This window comes from Chionomys nivalis, chromosome 1, assembly GCF_950005125.1.
Source record: "Chionomys nivalis chromosome 1, mChiNiv1.1, whole genome shotgun sequence".
Taxonomy (NCBI): domain Eukaryota; kingdom Metazoa; phylum Chordata; class Mammalia; order Rodentia; family Cricetidae; genus Chionomys; species Chionomys nivalis.
This window is the reverse complement of record NC_080086.1, coordinates 141,424,574-141,444,869: the sequence shown is the minus strand read 5'-3', so window position 1 is coordinate 141,444,869 and position 20,296 is coordinate 141,424,574. Positions and strand designations below refer to the sequence as shown.

Sequence of the window (20,296 nt, the reverse complement as noted above, 5' to 3'; positions counted from 1 at the left end):
TTGCTGAGGACACAGGCCTTCAGTTGTTCATACGAACCCTTATAGAAGAAATATTTGAAATCGTTATTTGTGTATGAATACTTTTTAAATGCATGCTTAAAAATAGATTACTAGTGTTTCTTGTTTTCTGAAACCAATTTTGAATGTAGCTTGTTTGTTGACCAGGGAGACCTTGTGCGCAAATTGAAAGAAGATAAAGCCCCACAGGTGGATGTGGACAGAGCGGTAGCTGAGCTCAAGGCCCGGAAGAGAGTTCTGGAAGCAAAGGTAAGTCTTAGACACGTTAGTAGGTGTAGGCTTATTCTTCTTTAGCTCATCTCTTGGGGTGGGGAAGATCTCGAAAGCTTTCTGAACAAGTGCCATTTGATCATTGTTCTTACTCAGTGTGGCTTTTCCCCCTCCTCTACCAGACCGACTTCCTGTGCTCTCAGAGAACAACCCCAGGCTCTGCAACTCCTTCGTAGAGCACTGCCTAACACACGGGGCCCTGGGTTCGAGCCCCAGTACTTCAAGAATCAAGTGCGGCTTACAATGCTTCCCTGCTACCTGAACCCACACTTTCACTGTCCTCCAAATCCTAGATATAATAAGCTACATGAATTTTTCTGAGGACATACATTTTTTTGTAAGAGTTCTCCTAGGCTTAATCTATCTTATATCTAACTCCAGAACTTTTTAAATCATAAACTTATCACTAAAGTAGTTTGGGAAGTTGTTTTGTTTTGGGTTCAGGGAGGGTTGTGTGTCTGTCTGTGTCTGTGCATGTAGAGGCCAGAGGTGTCTGGTGTCTTCCTCTATTGCGTCCCTTTTATTTTTTGAGAGAAAGGTCTCTTATTTAACCTGGAGTTCATCAATTTGACAAGATTAGCTAGTCAGTGTGCCCTGGGGATTCCCTGTTTCCATTTCCCAGTGCTGGGGTTACAGATGCATGTCACCAGAATGCGCTTTTATATGGTGCTGGGGTCTGAATTTAGGCCCCTGTGTTAGTCAGCAATCTGAAGTTTTAAAGTGTAGGAATACTTTAAAACTCAGTTATTGCTTAAATTGCTTCACTGCATCTGAAGAAGCTTAATAGGTCTTTTGTTTTCTGGAGATCAAGGTTAGCCTTAGACTTCTTTGGCCTCAGCATTCAGTGCCTGGATCGAAAGAATGGGCCGCATGCCTGACTTCTTGCTTAGTCTCTCTGGTCATTAAAGTAAACATATTCTTTCCTACATAAGTGCAGTTGTCTGTATTAGTCAACTGTCCACTGCCATGAGTGACACCCAGGGGTGTCCACAGTTGTCTGTATTAGTCAACTGTCCACTGCCATGAGTGACACCCAGAGGTGTCCGGGAAGAAAGGGTTGTTTGGCACTCAGGGTCAGAGGTCGCAGTCTGTTCAGCTTGATTGCTCTTAGGCCTGTGGTGCAGATGGCGTTGGGAAGAGAGAAGAGGCCCCTTCAAGGGCTTTCTTCCAGTCACCTAACTTCCTTCTCCTATTATGTCCACCCCTCCTTGCTGTACTATCAGCCAGAGAGCAGCCTCCAACGAGCTTTGCTGGGGGACAGCAAGATCCAAACTGTAACAGCTTCTTTTCTGTTGTTCAGAGTGTTCGTGGGGACTGTGGCTCCCTTCAGCTTCTCAAAATCTTATCTCTTTGGCATTTTATGTAGGGTTCTGCTAGGAAATGAGCTAAGCTCAGTTCCCACCTCCCTTCCAGTCTCAGTCTTCCTGCTTACTCTCTTGTAGGAGCTGGCGCTGCAGCCCAAGGATGACATCGTAGACAGAGCAAAAATGGAGGATACTTTGAAGAGGAGGTTTTTCTACGATCAAGCCTTTGCTATTTATGGAGGTAAGGGATGATGAAGGAGCAGTGGTGTTGTAAGTGACTCTGCTATGCTTAGCTAAGAGCTTGGTTTGTGAACTGATAGCTGATTGTATCAGATGCCATAAAGGAGAGAAGACACTTAATTTGTTCTTCTGTTGCTCAGGAGTTGACATTTGACATAATGCCCACTCTTAGTACTTCCCAACCCTGTTACTTTTGTTTTATTTTTTGAAAATCAACCCCCCCCCCATATAATGTATCCTGATTGCGGTTTTTCCTTCCCTCTACTCCTCCCAACCTTCCTTCTCATATAGATCCACCCCTTTCTGTCTCTCCTTGGAAAACAAACAGGCTCTTACGGGTTAATGATAAAATATAATATAGTAAGATAAAACAAAAATAAATAAATTAGAATAGAATGAAACAAGCAGAAGATAAAGATCCCAAGAAAAGGCACAAGAAAGAGGTGCAGAGACCCACTCATTCACACACGCAGGAATCCCATAAAAACACAAAACCGGAAGGCTTAATATATGCCCAAAGGACCTGTAGTATTAATATAGATATATAATTTTTTTTTTAAAAAAAAGATGGACTGGAGAGATGACTCATAGGTTAAGAACATTGATTGCTCTCTCTTCCTAGAGATCCTCTGTTCAATTCCCAGCAACCACAGGTAGCCATCTATAGTGAGATCTGATGTTCTCTTTTGGTTTGCAGGCTAATGTGCAGACAGAACACAGTATACATAATAAATAAATACATCTTTAAAAAGAAAGTTAAATTTAAAAAATTTAAAAGGAAGAAAGAAAAGGCCTTGACATAACATTATGAGACAGGAAACCTCCAAAGATAACCTTTGAGTTTCTTTTCCGTTGGCCATCTATTATTGGCCATGCATCCTACCCTTAAGAGTGGTTTGTTTCCCCAGTGAGACTCCCCTGGAGAAAACTTAAGTTTTCATTTGCAAGTGGTTGTCAGTTGGAGACAGCTTTCAGATTAGGGATGGGGCGATGCACCCGCTTCTCCTTTCAACTCTAGGAGCCCATTTGATGCAGACCTGTGCAGGCCCAGTGCATCCTGCCTCGGTCTCTGTGAGTTTATGTGTGTGTTGGCCCTGTTGTGTTTAGAAGGCCTTGTTCTCCTGATGCGCTTCATTCCTTCTGGCACTTAGACTCTTTCTGCCTCCTCTTCCCCAGGGTTCTGAGCCCTGAGAGAAGGATTTGATGGAAACGTCCTGAAAGGCTGAGTGTTCCAGGGTCTCTCAGTCTGTCCTATGAATTCTCTTTTCTCTCTTACCCTGTAGGGGTTGCTGGGCTTAGACTTCAGGCATTTGCTGTGACTGTGTGTTTATACGTTGGTGCATTTCGCCTAAGACCTGTACTGTTGATGGCCTGGCTGCCCCTTCTCACAGGACCTCAGTCATATGCAGTCCTTGGCGTATTCTTTGTGGGCATGGGTCAGGGATGTTCTTCAGCAGCATAACACATGTTTTTCTGAGTGCTGTACGAGGGCCCACTGATTAAATATAGAACTGCCTGTGTCAAACAGATCCTTGGCCTGTGGTACTTTGTCACTTAAATTTCCCTGGGCTTGGGTAAGTACATCTTTGAATGTTTTACCTCTTGAGGTATAAATAACAGCCAGAGTACCCACAGTAAAGAAAAGAAGGCAGTGCTGACCCATAGACTATTGTTCTCTGCCAGTGTGGCTTGTTTTGCACATACACTGCAGTTTGCTTTTTCATCCTGCCCCTGTGTCTGTGGCTTCAGTTAGTGTAACTTGGGGCTAACCCTCTGTGAAATTACAGCACAGAGACAGAGAGTGGAGAGAGCGTTTAGGTTTCCCTTGGTCAGCCAGCTGGAAGTGGTGCTCTTTGGTGCAGAGGGGCTTGCGCTGTGGGCAGCACATGTGTCAGAGTAACAGGAAGAGCCCATGCTTGCTTCTCTTTGCTCACAGGGGTCAGTGGCTTGTATGACTTCGGGCCTGTAGGATGTGCTTTGAAGAACAATATCATCCAGACCTGGAGGCAGCACTTCATCCAAGAGGAGCAGATCCTGGAAATCGACTGCACCATGCTCACCCCGGAACCAGTTTTAAAGTGAGGTTCTGCTTTGATGGGAGAAGTCCTTTAAAAGTTAATACTTTTTGCTTATAAAATAATCATAATAATAAGTTTTGATTACAGAAACTATGCTCATTTAGAAAGTTAGTGAAAAACAAAAACAAGAGACATGCCTGCTGCTTACAGATAGCCACATTAAAATTACTTTTGTCTTTTCATTCTTGTGAATGTTCCTGTATATTTGAACATGATGAACAATTGCATTTCTTCATGTAATGTAGGTAAGCATTTACTTACAAAGTTAAATCTGTCGTAAGCATTTTTGGAGCCATTGAGATGGTTTAGCAGGTAAAAGTGCTTGCTGCCAAACTGACACTCTTATTTCACTTCCCCAGCACCGCATGGTGTAGAGGGTGAAATCACTCCTACAGCTTGCTCTCTGTCCTTGTCACATACCGCCACATACTCTGACATATACAGTGAATGAATAATTTTAATTTTAAAAAGCGTTTTTGGTGACAGCATAGTGTTCTGTTTAAGAATGTAATATGATTTAGTTAGTGACGTATCATAGGCATTTAAAGTGTTTCTGAAGTTGTGTTTAAATAGGTGCATTTTTGGATATATTCTTTATTATTTCCATGACATAAATTGTTAATGTAATAGGCATTCTCATCCATGCCCTTTATGTCTTAAAATTTCAATGCAAAGGTGTATGTATGTTCAAGATATTTAAAATGGGATAGGATTTCTATAACCATGCAAGAAGAATTCTTATCACTTTGTGTCTCATCCTTACTAACATTTAATATTGTTTGGTAAGATGGCAGTTTTTATTATTAGCTTCTTTGGGGTGCTGTTAATAATCATAGCCAGGTAAGACGAGAGGCATCCCTGTTGATAAGTCTGTAAGATCTGGATAAACTCAGTGAGCCATTTGTCCTACTAATGGTAACTAAAGATAATACTAATGCCAGGATAGGTCAGGATCTGTACTGAGCTGTGATGAATTCTTGGCTCATCAAATTCCTGATGATGTTGGCCTTTGCTTAGATGGCTAATAATAATGGAACAAACATGAATTATCCTGATATGTCATACAGCCTTAAGATAGTTAGTATGTATAATCTAGCTAATCTCTTTTTTCATAGGAAATAACTTGAGAGGGAATGAGAGAGTTTTCTTATGTCTCTGTCTGTGAAGGATACATGGTTGCTCTAGATAGGGAGTTTCCATCTTGGACATACATGGATCTAATCTCCAGGTAGACATATTATAGGGGATCTTCTAAGATATTATCCTGTTTTTGCTTATTGATTTAGGACCTCTGGCCATGTAGACAAATTTGCTGACTTCATGGTTAAAGATGTGAAGAACGGAGAGTGTTTCCGCGCCGACCACCTGCTGAAAGGTATGGGTCGCGCCTCTTTCCTGTGGTTGCTCACAACAAAGGTGGAACCCTCTTTTTCTCAAGTTTTTTCCTTTTTTTTTAAAAAAAACTTGGGTTATAGTTATAACATACTTAGATTAAGCATACAGATCATAGTCTCCAAGAGATTAGTTCCATTCAGATAACTTTTCTAATCAGCAAGTGATCAAGACATTATTATCGTCTGGGGCTGTCACTCAATGACAGCCTGCTTAGCATGGTTAAGGCCCTGGGTTTTATGCTCAGCACAAGAGAAAACCTGAAAACATTCAGGCCACCCCTGCAAAACTGTCTGTGGATTAGTAGAAAATAAGAACACTAAGCTCAGATCCGTTTTTAGTTGCCGTTTTTAGTTGCCTAGCACTGGAACTCAAATGTACTCTTTTAGCGATGGGAAGTGACTCTTACCAACACTGTTCTTCAAGCTCATTTACAGAAACTGATGTCCGATAAGAAGTGTTCTGCTGAGAAGAAGTCAGAGATGGAAAGTGTCCTGGCCCAGGTGAGACATTTGGAGACATCAGAACAACTGTGTGTGCACTCCTGTGTCTTCCGTGTCTGTCAGCAGTTCCACCGTGTTCAGGAAGTCCCATGTAGTACACCTTAAATTTTCTTCTATGGTTAACGACAAACAATTTTTTTAACTTTTCTTTTTTTCCTTTGTTTTTCAGTCAGAGTAGACCTCACTGTGTACCCCAGGCCAGCCTCCAACTTGAACTGATCCTCCTACCCCAGCCTCTCAGCTGTTGGGATGATAAGCATGGAGCCATCATGCGTAGCTCTAACACCTGTTCCTTCCATTGATCTGTCTAAAACTGAGTAGAGAACTTGGTAACATTTACTAGTTTGTATTTTTTCATTTATTTATCCATCTTATGGGGGAAGGGTTAGCTATGCCATGGCTCAAGTGTGGAGGTCAGAAGACAGCTTTAGAGAGTCAAGTCTATTCTCTCTTTCTACTATATAGCTCCCTGGGATTGAACTCAGGCCCTTAGGTGTTTGGCAAGTACCTTAACACATGGAACCATCCCACGCACCCACTTTTGGGTTTTTTTATTTTGCTTTGTTTTGGTTTTGTCTTTTTGAATTTGTGATTCCTCTTCAGCCTTTCAAGTGGTGGAATTATGGGTGTAAGCCACTGTGTCCAGTTTAATATTTTGCTTTTCTTTCATAGAAATTGCTAAATTCTTTTGGTACCTTTACCCTTTTTTTTTTTGTTGTTCAAGCTTGCAGATTTTTCTCTGAAAATTAACTTTGTCTTCCAACCTTAGATGTGAATTTTCCTCTTCATTTAAATTAAAAACTTTGTTAATCTAGTTGTTTATTTCAGTCCCTGGGGTGTATAATTGTCCTCGTTGGGAGCTTGTTGTCATCAAGGGTAGAGAGTCAGTTTGTTCTATTGCAGTGCTTTTAGAGCAGCGTGCTCCTCCCAGTGCTGGGATGGAGCTCTGGCCTGTGTCCTCACTGTGTACTCAGGCCTCACATGCTCACAGTTCCTTCCTTTCTCAAAGGCTTAACATTTGTTTAAAGGAAATTGTCCCTGATTTTGGAATTTTTTAAATTAAATTAAATTAAATTTTTTGAGACAGGGTCTTTAGTCCTGGCGTCCTGGAACTCAGTATGTAGAGCAGGCTGGCCCTTGAACTACAGAGATCTTTCTGCCTCTGCCTCCCCATTGCTGGGATTAAAGCTGTGCACCACCATGCCTGGCTTTTCTTTTTCTTTCTTTTTTGTGATTTCTTATTTTCCATTCATAATTACTAAGGATATTGTCATGTGTATACTGTGTAGTCTGTATTCATACCTGTTGCTTTCATTTCCAAGTGAAGTAAAGTTTGGGAACTGAGCGTGTCTGATCTGGTGAGCTGTGATTGCAGTTTGAGTTCTAGCCTTTTCGCATCCAAGAACAGTGTGTTTTATTGCTGCTGTTTATATAAAATCCTCAGTGAAGAGTGAGCTGGGAGCTAGTGTAGCTCTCAGAAATGGCCTCTGCAGTGTCACTGGTTCAAAACCTGCCTGGTGTGGATCACATGATGGTGATGCCCTACCAGTTTGTGCCAGTGCTTCCACCACTGCTCTGGGAATGGCAAGAGTTCCTCTGATGTGGACTCAGCAGTTGAAATTTGCTCCCCTTGCTCCTCTGTCTGTGTCTGTGTGCACTCAACAGCGAACTTAACTTCCCTTGCTCGCCCCTCAATCTTTGTTGACCTACCTCCACGTGTAGCATTTTGTAAAATCAGCTTAAAACTGTTTATTACAAGAAATTAGGAAATATGTTTGAAAGGTGAAAAGTCCTTTATAATTCCTTGAAGCTAATTTTCTTAACTTTGTGGAATATGAATAAATGTAATATCAAAAATGTAGTCACTGTTCACCCTGTCCTGATGTGAGGGCGACTGTGTTCATCTCTGTGTTGTTATTAGAGTTTGTACATGTAGTAAGTGCATTTCTGAAGCTCTGTGGTCATCTCCATGGGCAGTCGCTGGTGAGCATGGCCCAGGCCCATTGAACGATGAGGATTTCAAAATGAGCTTGTCCTCTGCCGTTGCTTTTGACTAAAGAAAATAGGGGAACTTCCCTTACCAATTATAAAGAAAACTGAGAATTTACTTTGATCTATGCCTCCATCCTGTTTTAACCTGTTTGTTGAATCCTTATCATCTGTCCAAAAGTGTATCAACTGTCCAAAAGTGTATCAACTGTCATTTCCATAAAACCCAGACTGAAACAATGAGTTCCCACCTGCCTTGCTGGCTTTCTCTGTTCTTATTTATAAGTTAAACATTGATACTTTTCTGTAGTGGCAGCACTATGCTTCCTGAGGGTGGAATTGTCCAGTTGAGCTGTCGGAAGTGCCAGTGAGTCTCTCCATACAGCTCTTCCTTGCTCTTTGTGTGAGAAGATAATTGCAGGCTCCTTTGCTTCATTTCATGTCTCAGCCCAGGGTCAGCCGGTTTTCCCAAGCAGACCTTGTCCTCATTAGTGGAGATGGTTCCTGGTCGTATGTTTGGGCTGGGGACCTTCTGCCTTAGTGTGGCTGGAGCAGTTATGGGATGCAACTGTGTGTCGTATTTGTCCTGCACCTTTTGTTCCATAGCTTCTGCACTAACTGTTTTCTTTATGTGTCCTCTAGCTTGATAACTATGGACAGCAAGAACTTGGGGATCTTTTCGTGAACTATAATGTAAAGTCTCCCACAACTGGCAATGACCTCTCTCCTCCGGTACCTTTTAATTTAATGTTCAAGACCTTCATCGGGCCTGGAGGAAATATGCCTGGGTATGTATTGCTTTTATTTATCTGTTTATCTAACACATTTATTGAAATTGCCTGTACCAAAAGGCGAAACTTGGTGCCAAGGAGAAAGGCTGCACTTTCATAAGCTAAAGCATAGTGAGGTTTTTGTGTTTGTTATTAAATAAGTACAGAAGCCCATGATCATCATATCTTCCAGTAAGAACTACATAGGACAGGAGGGCCTGTACCACACTGTCCTTTATAGGTCCTGGTCATGTATGGCTTTTTAGCACTTGAAATGAAGCCAGTACTTTCAAGGATTGACTTTCCACATTTATTTCACTTTCACTAAATTTAAGTAGCTGTATCTAATAGCTCACCATGCTGGAGGGTGTTGACCTCGCCCACATTCTTGAAAGACAGCTTTTATACCTGAAGCAAAGCTGGTGACAGTACAGAGCCCTAACGTGGGACAGACTTTCTTACTCTCCTGTTCATTCCTTTTCATCTATCAATCAATCTTTTTTCCTTCCTCTTTTCTTCTGCGTTTATTAATTTATCCGGGGAGTAGGGGTGCATGTTCCACAGCACTGGAATGTAGGTCAGAACAACTGGTAGCAGTTGTCTCCACCGTGTGGACAGTGACTGAACTCAGGCTCAGAGTTGTGGAGCTGGCACACTTCCCAGTGAGCCACCTTCAGGCTATGTCACCTTGACACAAGCTAGAGTTTTCTGCAAAGAGGGAACCTCAATTGAGAAAGCGTCTTCATGAGATCTGGCTGTAGGCGTTTTCTTTATTAGTGATCAGTGGAGGAGGGCCCAGTGGGTTCTGTAAGAAAGCAGGCTGAGCAAACCATGCGTAAGCCAATAAAGAGCACCCCTCCATGGCCTCTGCCTCAACTCTTGCCTCCAGGTTCCTGCCCTGTTTGAGTCCCTGTCCCTACTTCCTTCAGTGATGGACAGTGCTGTGGAAGTGTAAGCCAGATGAACTCTTTCCTCCCCAACTTGTTTTGGTCATCCTGTTTCACCCCAGCAGTGGAAACCCTAACGAGGACATAGGCCGTTTAAGGAAATAATTTAAAGGGAAAGGAAACACACTTAGTATGGTAGTTAAAAGTAGAAATAACCAGTGCTGGAGAGACGGCTCAGCAGTTTAAGAGCACTGGCTGCTCTTCCAGAGAGCCTGGGTTCAATTCCCAGCACTCACACGGCAGCTAACAGCTGTCTATAACTCCCAGGTCCAATACCCTCAGACATACATAAGGCAAAGCAGCAATAAAATAAAATAAACGAATAAATAAATTTTTTAAAAAGTAGAAATAATCTATTTGCCCATTGACTTGGGAGAGGTTAAACTGATCATTTCATTCTGACATGGCTATTTCACTTAAACCCAAGAGCATTTGGTCATTTAATAGTAGGAAAGTATAAAGTCAGTACAGGAGTGGCATAATTTTATACGCATTTCTTAGAAATAAAACATGTAGCTGCAGTTATATTTGGATGAACCTGGAAAGGGCGATAACAATGAGTAGTGGGTTTGTAGAGTGGGAGATGGTGAAGTTTAGGGTTTCTTTCTTTGGGTTTTGAACTTGTCTTAATATTTTAAAGGAGACCTTAAGGACACTTATTTAAGTGAATGTTTTACACAGAGTCTTTTCTGTGAAATTGGAGTGAAGGCACTAGCTATAATACTGCTGTGTTTTGAATGAGAATGCCCCCATAGCCTTATTTTATTGATTTATTTATTTTATTGAAAATAGCTTCTTTCATACAATACATCCCAACCATAGTCTCCCCTCCCTGTACACCTCTGAACTTCCCTCCACCTCCCCTCTCCCCCAGACCCACTCCCCCCTCTATTCCCTTTTCAGAAAAGAGCAGCCTTCCAAGAGACGACATCCAGACAGGACCAAACAAGATAGAATAAGACAAGGTGAAAGCCATCATACCGAGAGTGGACAAGGCAGCCCAGTGGGAAGAAAAGACTAAAAGAGCAGGCAAAGGAGTCAGAGACACACTCACTCCCCCTGTTAGTAGTCCTCCGAAAACACCAAGCTAACAGCCATAACACACACACAGAGGACCTGGTGCAGACCCACACAGGACCCATCTTGTTTTCTCAATCTCTGTGAGCCCATGTGAGCTCCACTTAGTTGTTTCTGTGGTCTGTGTTTTCCTAGTGTCTTCCATCCTCCAAGATAGACTTATGTATTTGTGCTTACTTAGTCCTCAGTTGATGCGTTGTTTGAAAGGATTAAGGGGTGTGCCCTTGTAGGTGTAGGTGTGTCCTTGTTGGAGGAGACCTGTTGCTTGGGGTGGAATTTGAGGTTTCAGAAGCCCATGCCAGGCCCAGTGTGTCTTTCACTCTGCCTCCCACCTATGGATTGGGATGTAGAGCTCTCAGCACCATGCTGGATCCCGATGGTTAGGAACTTACCCTTTGAAACTAAAAGCAAGCCCTCCAATTAAGTGCTTTTCTCTTATAAATTGCCTTGGTCATAGCTCTAGAACAGTGATAGGACAACTATATTCGCTTGACTTTATCTTTAAGATAGAGAAATACAAAAATATCTGGTTGAAAATACAATGGAAAGAATACAAAGATAGGAGAAACTGACCTGACTCGTTTAATGACTGAGCACTGATTGTGCTTGAAGAGGGCCTGGGTTTGGTACCCAGCACCCTTAAGGCAGCTCACAACTATCTCTAATTCAAGTTCTGGGGGACTGGATGCTTTTTTCTGTCTCTGTAGGAACTGCATATACGTGGTGCACATACATGCAGGTAAAACATTCATACACATAAACTCTTTAAAAAAAAAAAAGGAAAGACGAGTGATGTATTTAGCCATGAAGGGAGGAAAATATGTTAAGGAAGTCAGAGGCAGGGAAAACAAAAGGAAGAGTAATGGCATACATGTGATGAGAAGGTAGAGGGGGAGCTGGGTGGGTCTGGTGAGGGAACCATCAAGAGTGGGCTAAGGAAGGGGGATAGGGGAAGAGCAGTGGGAGAAGGGGATAAATACAAACAGTGAAATATCATTTATATATGAAGATGCCACAATGAAATCCATTATTTTGTATGCCTGATTTCAAAAAGGAATTTTAAAATGAGTATGCTTAGGCATATAAATGATTGTTCCAGAGAGGCCTTATTGGCTGTACTGGTTACTTTTTTATTGCTATAATAAGAGACCATGAGCAAGGCAACATTTTTTTTTTTTTTTTAACTAAAAAGATTTTCTTTTTACCACTATACTAATGAGGAAAGATTTTTTTTTCATACTGTATATTTTGGTCATGTTTTTCCCTTCCCCAACTCCTCCCAGTTCATCCCTACCTATCTTCCATCTAACTTCCTGTTCTTACTGTTTGAAAACAACAACAAAATTCAAAACACATGAGAGCCCAATAAGACAGAAAACAACTCTCCCCTCCAGCAGTCACAGACACACACTCCATGGCGTTTATTTGTATTGGCCAACTACTCCTGGGCTCAGGACCTGCTCTGGAGTGTGGTTGATACACCCAGGGATATTCCATTACCAAGAACTACTTTTCCCTTTCCCAGTAGGTATCAGTGGCATATAGCTTGTTGGTTAGGTATGGGACTCTGTGCCTTTCCCCTTCTCAGTGCTGGGACCATTTTTAGCTTGAAATTGTGCAAGCCCTGTGCTTACTACCACAGTCTCTGAGTTCCTATGTGCATCAAGCCTGCCATGTCTGGAAGACACTGATTCCTTAAGTCACCCATTGGCTCTGACTCTTTTAATCTTTCTACCTCCTCTTTCACACAGACCCTTGAGCTTTGAAGGGGGAACGGTGTGATGAAACCCTCCTAATTAGGACTGAGTGTTCCAGGGTCTCTCATTCTGCACATGATCCAGTTATGGGTCTCCGTGTTAATTATCCTCTGAAAGATGCTTCTCTAATGAGGGTTGAGTGCCTGATGTATGGGTATAGCAATATGTCATTAGGAGAAATGGTATTGTGATCTTCCTTTAGTATATAATAGTCTTAAGTTTCCCCTAGGCCTATTACCTGTGTAGTCTCAGGTTGGCCACTTTAGCAGTATCAGGTATTATTCCACCTCGTGAAGTGGGGCTTTAATCTGATTGTGAAAAAAGGGTGGTTGGTTATTTTTAACATCTGTGCTACTGTTGTACTAGTATATCTTGTAGGCAGATTGCTACTGCAGGTAACAGTGTTTGTAGTTGTGTAATATTGATCATTACCTTTCTTCTCTGGTACCATGCAGAGTACCTTCCAGTACCGTGAATGCTAGTTAGTAGGAGTGAAGCTTCAAGTTGGGTGCCAGCTCATTTTCTCCATGATTGATGACATAAGTAACTTGTGTCTTTAGCCATAGGACCTTATTGTCAGGTTGTGGAGAGCAAGTAAATACCCTTGGCAATAGCTTGTGTTATTTGGGGAGGTCATGGGACCCTTGGCCAATGACTCAACCAAATACAACCCATCTAGACACTGGTAGCATAAGATATCTGGTCGGGGCATTGTCTCTCCCGTTATATGTTGACCATATATGTATTTTTAAAGGAAGCTGCTATAGTAATAGGTTTCCATATGCTTTTTCAAGAGACCTTTTTTGTAGGCAGAGACTTTCTTTCGTTTTCCAGCCACCCAGACCCAAATAATCATACAGAAACTACATTAAATACAACACTGTATGGCCGATGACTCAGGTGTATTTCTAGCTACTTTTTACATCTTAAATTAACCCATTTCTATTAATCTGTGTATCATCACGAGGCTGTGGCTTACTGATAAGGTTCTGGTGTCTTTCTCCTTCTGCAGCTACATGATGTCTCCCTGTCTCTGCCTTCTTTCTCCCTGCGTTCAGTTTAGTTTCCCGTCTGCCTTTATTTTGTCCTGCCATAGGTCAAAGCAGCTTTTTTTTTTTTTTATTAACCAGTGGTAATAAAGCATATTCATAGCATACAGAGGGGAATCCCACATCAGCCTTTGGTGTTACTATCCCTAAAAAGTCCTAATGACTTTACCAGGAAATTTCTGCACTTTAGGAAAATAGCAAGATATAAAGAAACAGAAAATTTCTGTGTTAACAGAAATCAGTAGCCTTTCTATATACAAATAGCGAGCATACTGAGAAAATTATCACAGAAATAGTACCTTTCTTGGTAGCCTCAAAAAACCAAAATCTTGGGATAACTCACTCCAAACAAGTGAAAGGCTTGTATAATAAAAGCTTTAAGACACTGAAGGCAGAAGTTGAAGACATCAGAAGATGGAAAGGTTTCAGATGCTCATGAATCAGTAGGGTTGATATTGTGAAAATGGCCATCTTACCACAGGCACTGTACAAGTTCCATGCAATCCCCGTCAGAATTCCAACACAATTCATATCAATTGAAAAAATGATCTTCAACTTCATATGGCACCATGAACCCAGATAAACCAAAATAGCTAAAACAATCCTGAATAATAAAAGAAATTTTGGAAGTATCACCATCCTAGATTTCAAGTTGTATTATGGTAGCAAAAACAGTATGGTGTTGTCGTTAAAATAGATATGTTGGCCAATGGAATCCAAGTAATGACCCCGGCACAAGTCCACACACCTATGGACATCTGATTTTTGACAAAAAAGCCAAAAATACACACTGGACCTAAGGTAGCATCTTTAATAAACAGTGCTGGTCAGATCTGATGGCTGCCTGTAGAAGAGTGCAAATTGATCCATATTTATCACCCTGTACACAACTTAACTCCAGATAAATCATGGACCTGGTACATTTACACAATGGAATGTTAATCAGCTGTTATGAAGAAAAGAAAAATTTGTAGGTAAATGGATACTGGATGACAGGAAAAGATCATCTTAAGTGAGGTGACCTAAACTCAAAAGACAAATATTATGCATTTTCTCCATATATATGGATATTAGCATTTAAGAATTTGATACTGTACTATTACAACCCAAGAAATCACAGAAGGAAGGGGAATTGAGTGAGGGTTATGGAGAGACAAAGGGAGAAGTAGAATAGGATTAAGTGGGGTGGGGGATGAGAGGAGGGCAAAGGAGACAACTTAGAAAAGAGAGAGTTCCTGATGCTGAGATGAAGGCCTGGTGCAGGAGCAGTTGAGAGCTCAGGTTTCCAACCACAAGCTGGAGACAGAGAGCACTCTGTGAATGGCATGAGTCCTTTGAAACTCCAAAGTCCACCCCAGTGACACAACTTCTCCACCAAACCCAGGCCTCCAATCTTATCCAAACAGTTACAGCAACTGGGGGCCTTTCTCATTCAAACCACCATGATGACACTTAGAGAAGTGGGTGTTTTGACCACTGGATTAAAGAAAGAAGGATGGTTCTGATGGCATTGTGGCCATCTCAAGTTCTTGGTCCATCCCATGGTTCTGTGGGAGTGTTGGCTTCCTTTTAAAACTTCTAATGTAGGCCTCGAGCATAGCTTTGCTGTGAAGAGGGCATATGTGATACTTGACTTGTAAAGACTGTTTTATTGGAAAATAATTCATTTGTAATTGACTGACTTATCTAACTTTATAGATATCTGAGACCAGAAACTGCACAGGGAATTTTCCTGAATTTCAAGCGACTTTTGGAATTCAACCAAGGGAAGTTGCCTTTTGCTGCTGCCCAGATTGGGAACTCCTTTAGAAATGAGATCTCTCCTCGGTCTGGACTGATCCGAGTCAGGTATTGTTGGCATTGGGTTGGAGGTGTAAATTTGCACTTTAGTCTTGTCATAGATTTTTTTTCCCCAATGTAATCTCTGGTGAGGCTAACAGTTTTAATTGAGGACATGAATTATAAGGGAAAGGAAGGAGCCTGGATAACAACTTACGGTTCCTGCTTGCTCTGAAGCTCTCTTTCCTTTGCTTACCACCTGTTTTGAGGATATACAGATCTTGATGTTGAAACCCATGCCTTTCTGTCAGTGGATGTATTATGGGATCAGTCTGGTTGTGTGTGTGTGTGTGTGTGTGTGTGTGTGTGTGTGTGTACACACAAAGAATGGGCAGTGTTCAGGGCATTGCTAGGAGGGTGTATCTGGGATGCAGCCTCTGGATATGTTGTGGCTTTATGACATAAGGCAGTTGGCCAACACTAACGAGTTCAGACACCTCTCTGGTGTGTCAAGGCATGTTTGAGAGGATCCTAGCACTGGCTAGTCTCTCTTTCTCTAGAAGCCTACTGTGATATAAGTTTATGATTTCCACTTTTCTTCCTGACGTCATCATTCTGAGTAATAGATCCCATACAGAAATAGGCTGTGCCATTGTTAGCTTTCTTATGCTCCAAAACAGCCTTCTGGTCCAGCATTTCACTATTTCCTGTTTTCTTCCTGTTGCTAGATAATAGTTTTCAAGGTGTATTGTTACATACATTGTGGGATGATTAGCACAGGCAAGCTCATAACCAATCTGTCCTTTTACATTGTTGCTGTTCAGTTCTTACTCTGGTGGTGAGACTCTTAGCCCTTTCAGTGGGTGCTGAGTTGATATTACATTATTAACTACAGTTGGCATGCAGTTTCCTACAGAACAGATGGAAAGACTTTCCCTGCACTGTTGAAGTTCAGTCCTGTCAGGCCTGGTATGAGTTACGCAAGGACACAGCACATTCCCCTCAACTTTCATGTGCGCAGACACATTTCATAGTTGTTGAAAGATAATTAAGACTTAATGCTGTGGGACCAAATAAAATGTGCCATTAACGAGTAAAATTCAAAACTCAGAGCTCTTGGCAGTACATTTCTTATGTTTAGGGCCAATCTATGCAATTTTGTGTTGCTTCTAAAACATCTGAGATAATCAAGAGAGTACACCATGAGACTGTGTCCATTTTCTAAAAAAAGATTTTTGACTCATAAAATTAACTTAAAACACTCTCTCTTCCCCTGTAATAGCTACTAAATTGCAATTCAGAGAAATCTCTTTGGAAAACCATTGCCGTGTGCATATTAATTTGTCATTATGTGCTGCGCTTGATCGTGGCTTGTTCAATTCATGCCCAGTGTCCTTTGCCTGGAATAACGCTTTATTTAGAAGCTCTTGCTCTAACGAGACCATCTGTTTGCTGCCATTATCAGTCATTTGCTTGTTTGGAGCTATAACAGAGTCAATCAAACTGCTTTAAAACCCAGAGAACCATTTCAGTTCACTTCTAATTTCCCATTCTTTAAAAAGCAAATGTCTGTGACTTCCTTTAGTATATATTTGTGCAAAGACCTGATGCTTAAAGCAGAATCATTTTATGTGGCGGTCGCTGTTCAGCCTCTCATTTCTCTTTGCTTGTTTTCCTATTTTAAAGGCTGTATTAATCTGTTTTTAAAAATCAGTTTTATTGCTGGCAGTGATGACACATGCCTTTAATCCCATCACTTGGGAGGTAGAAGTAGGCAGATTTCTCTGAGTTTGAGGCCAGCCTGGTCTACAAAGTGAGTTTCAGTACTACACAGAGTAACCCTGTCTCAAAAAAACCAAAACAAACAAGCAAAAATATTTATTTATAGTTGATACTCTTGGGTATAACTACATAGAAGGAATTAATATTTGAGAACAGTTGCTGAAGTTATTATTTTTATTGTTGTTGTTATTTTGATACTACGGATTGAACTTAAGGGCTTGAACATACTAAGCATAAACTCTATCACGGAGTTGTATTCCAGGCCAGTTACTTATATTCTTAAAAAAACAACCACCTTCACAAACCTCAACTAAAAATCTTTGGCTAATTTTCTTAGGAAGCTGGTGTTCTGCTTGGTCACAAGAAATTCCTGTAGTTTAGGCCCTTTATCTGTGAGGAATGAGCAGCTAGAAGTAGGAACATCAGAGCCTCAGTTTTATAGTTGAACATGCAGATTTCTGTTTTCCCCCCTCTTCCAGGGAATTCACGATGGCGGAGATTGAGCACTTTGTAGATCCCACAGAGAAAGACCATCCCAAGTTCCAGAGCGTGGCCGACCTCTCCCTTTATCTGTACTCGGCAAAAGCGCAGGTCAGCGGACAGTCTGCTCGGAAGATGCGCCTAGGAGATGCTGTTGAGCAGGTACAATTCTGGAGGAAATTGTTTGATTATGCCCAATTGGAGATGACTGCACTTAGCAACTTGGTTGTGCATTGGATGATGGCGTCTTTGCCTTTTGCAGTATTTTTGTTTATCTATTTTGCAGCATTGCCGGTCAAGCCCAAAGGCATGTGCAGCCTTGGCAAGTGCTTGGCCTGCATCTTCAGCCCCTGACAGTGTTTGTCTGTTGTAGTACTGGTGAGCAGACCTAGGTCCTTGCAGGCTGAACCAGTGACCTAGCTCTGAGCTACTGCGCCAGTCTCCATGTAGTATTTTTTTTTTGTTTTATATAGAATTTATTTTACAGTATTAATATCATGAGAAACATTTATCTGAACCACCCAATTCTGAGCCATGAGGCTAACATAAGAAAAGTGTTTAGGGGGGCTGGAGAGATGGCTCAGTGGTTAAGAGCATTGCCTGCTCTTCCAAAGGTCCTGAGTTCAATTCCCGGCAACCACATGGTAGCTCACAACCATCTGTAATGAGGTCTGGTGCCCTCTTCTGGACTGCAGACATACACATAGACAGAATATTGTATGCATAATAAATAAATAAATATTTAAAAAAATAAAAAAGAAAAGTGTTTAGGGGTTGCAGAGTTGGTTCAGAGCTGCTCTTCTAGAGGACCTGGATTCAATTCCCAGCACCCACATGGCAGCTTACAGCTGTCTAACTTAGTTCTAGGGCATCTGACACCATCATACAGATATACATGTAGGCAAACACCAATCTATGTGAAATAAAATTTTAAAAAGAAAAATGTTTAGCAGATGGGCCAGGGAGGTTGCTCAGTGAGTAAAGACACACCTACTGCTAAGTCTGAGGACTTGAGTTCAATTCCTGGGATCCATGTGTGGAAGGAAAGAACCAACTCCTGCAAGTTGTCCTCTGGCCACACACATTCTTGTCGAGTAGAGCACTTAGGGACTAGGTCTTGGCTTGAACAGTGTGTTGTATCTAACTAACCCTGCATTAATAGTCTGCACCACTCTGAGAGAGACAAGCTCTCTGGAGCCAACCTCTTTGTGTTGCCCACAGCATAGGGTTATAGGCCTTGTATGTCGATGGGTTTCTGTCTGCCTGGAGAAATGAGTGAGTGGAGACTTACCCTCATGAGCTGCTCCCAGTAGTGGCTGTCTTGCCTGGAGGAGCACTTGAGCCTTCTGGGCCCAGAAATATGCAGGAAGAGGTATCGCCTATTTTGTGGAAATGATCTGCTGTGTACCAAAAGCAATTTGGGAGGAAAGGGGTTTATTTTAGATGACAGATGACTCCATCATTAAGGGAAGCCAAATTAGGAGCTTGAAGCAGAATCCAGAACTTCTGACTATTGGCTACTGACTAGCTTGCCTCTCCTGGCTTGCTAAGCCACCATTCTTACACAGCTCAGGCCCACCTCATCCGCAGGAGACTAGTCCTTGCTATATCAATTAGCAGTCTGCAGGGGTCTCTGTCTTTGAGAGCTGAGAAAGTGGTTCGGTTCAGCATGATTCAGTAACTGGTGTGGGTTCAAACTTTGAGAGTCTGGCCCTGGGTAGTTTATTTAAGCACAGTACAATTTGGAAAAAAAAGTTTCCTGGTGATAATTAACTGAATCCAATGCACAACAAAGCTTAAGGCATGAGTACTTCAAACTCTTTGTAAAGTATAAGTAACATCTTCCATAAGGATTGAGAAAACAGGCTCAAGATAAGGGTCTGGGGCAGGATAGCACTACTGATGACTGAGACAAAGAAACTCAAGGTAAGAGTCTGGGAGAGGGTCAGGTGTGGCCTGCCTACACAGGTAGCATAAAGGTCATCAGATTATTAACCAAGTCTGCTGGCAACCTTCTGGGTGGAAAACAGGTTATCCAGCTCATCTCTCCCCTTGAAGAGACACCCCTGTGTCTTTAACATTCCTGGTTTCCTTAGTGCCTGTCTGAGTACAAGGATTTGCATGTCTTCTACAACAATGAAGAAAATACCCATTGGCCAGTATGAAGTTCTTCCTTTGAGATTCCTTCTCAGGGATTCTAGGTTTGTGTCAAGTTGACAAAACTAACCAGTAGACAGACTTCAGTGGGGGGAAGTGAGGCTAGATATAAAGTCTAGTACTAAAGGTACAAATGATATGACTATATGGAGCAGATGAATCTCAGTGAGTTAGAATACATTTTAAAAAAATTTCAAGATCGGGCAGTGGTGGCGCACGCCTTTAATCCCAGCACTCAGGAGGCAGAGGCAGACAGATCTCTGATTTTGAGGCCAGCCTGGTCTACAGAGTGAGTTCCAGGACAGCCAGAGCTGTTACACAGAGAAACCTTTTCTTGAAAAACAAAACCAAAACAATTCCATATATTTCTTTAGTTAATTTAGTGTCATTTATGACTGGATTCGGGAGTATATGGTATAAGGCTGTACATTATGACTGGACTCGGGAGTGTATGGTATAAGGCTGTACATTATGACTGGATTCGGGAGTGTATGGTATAAGGCTGTACATTATGACTGGACTCGGGAGTGTATGGTATAAGGCTGTACATTATGACTGGATTCGGGAGTGTATGGTATGAGGCTGTACATTATGACTGGATTCAGGAGTATATGGTATGAGGCTGTACATTATGACTGGATTCGGGAGTGTATGGTATAAGGCTGTACATTATGACTGGACTCGGGAGTGTATGGTATAAGGCT

At 41.8% G+C, this 20,296-nt stretch overlaps 1 protein-coding gene across 1 annotated transcript in view; it reads left to right on the top strand.

Moving 5' to 3' along the window:
* Gars1 (glycyl-tRNA synthetase 1) overlaps positions 1–20,296 on the top strand; it is a 41,909-nt gene that overhangs the window by 7,466 nt on the left and 14,147 nt on the right. The window contains exons 2-9 of the mRNA XM_057791790.1: positions 166–267; positions 1,731–1,833; positions 3,769–3,910; positions 5,197–5,285; positions 5,729–5,805; positions 8,437–8,582; positions 15,093–15,242; positions 17,435–17,597. Of these exons, the coding sequence (XP_057647773.1) occupies positions 166–267; positions 1,731–1,833; positions 3,769–3,910; positions 5,197–5,285; positions 5,729–5,805; positions 8,437–8,582; positions 15,093–15,242; positions 17,435–17,597 (972 nt within the window). The remainder of the gene's footprint in view (positions 1–165; positions 268–1,730; positions 1,834–3,768; positions 3,911–5,196; positions 5,286–5,728; positions 5,806–8,436; positions 8,583–15,092; positions 15,243–17,434; positions 17,598–20,296) is intronic.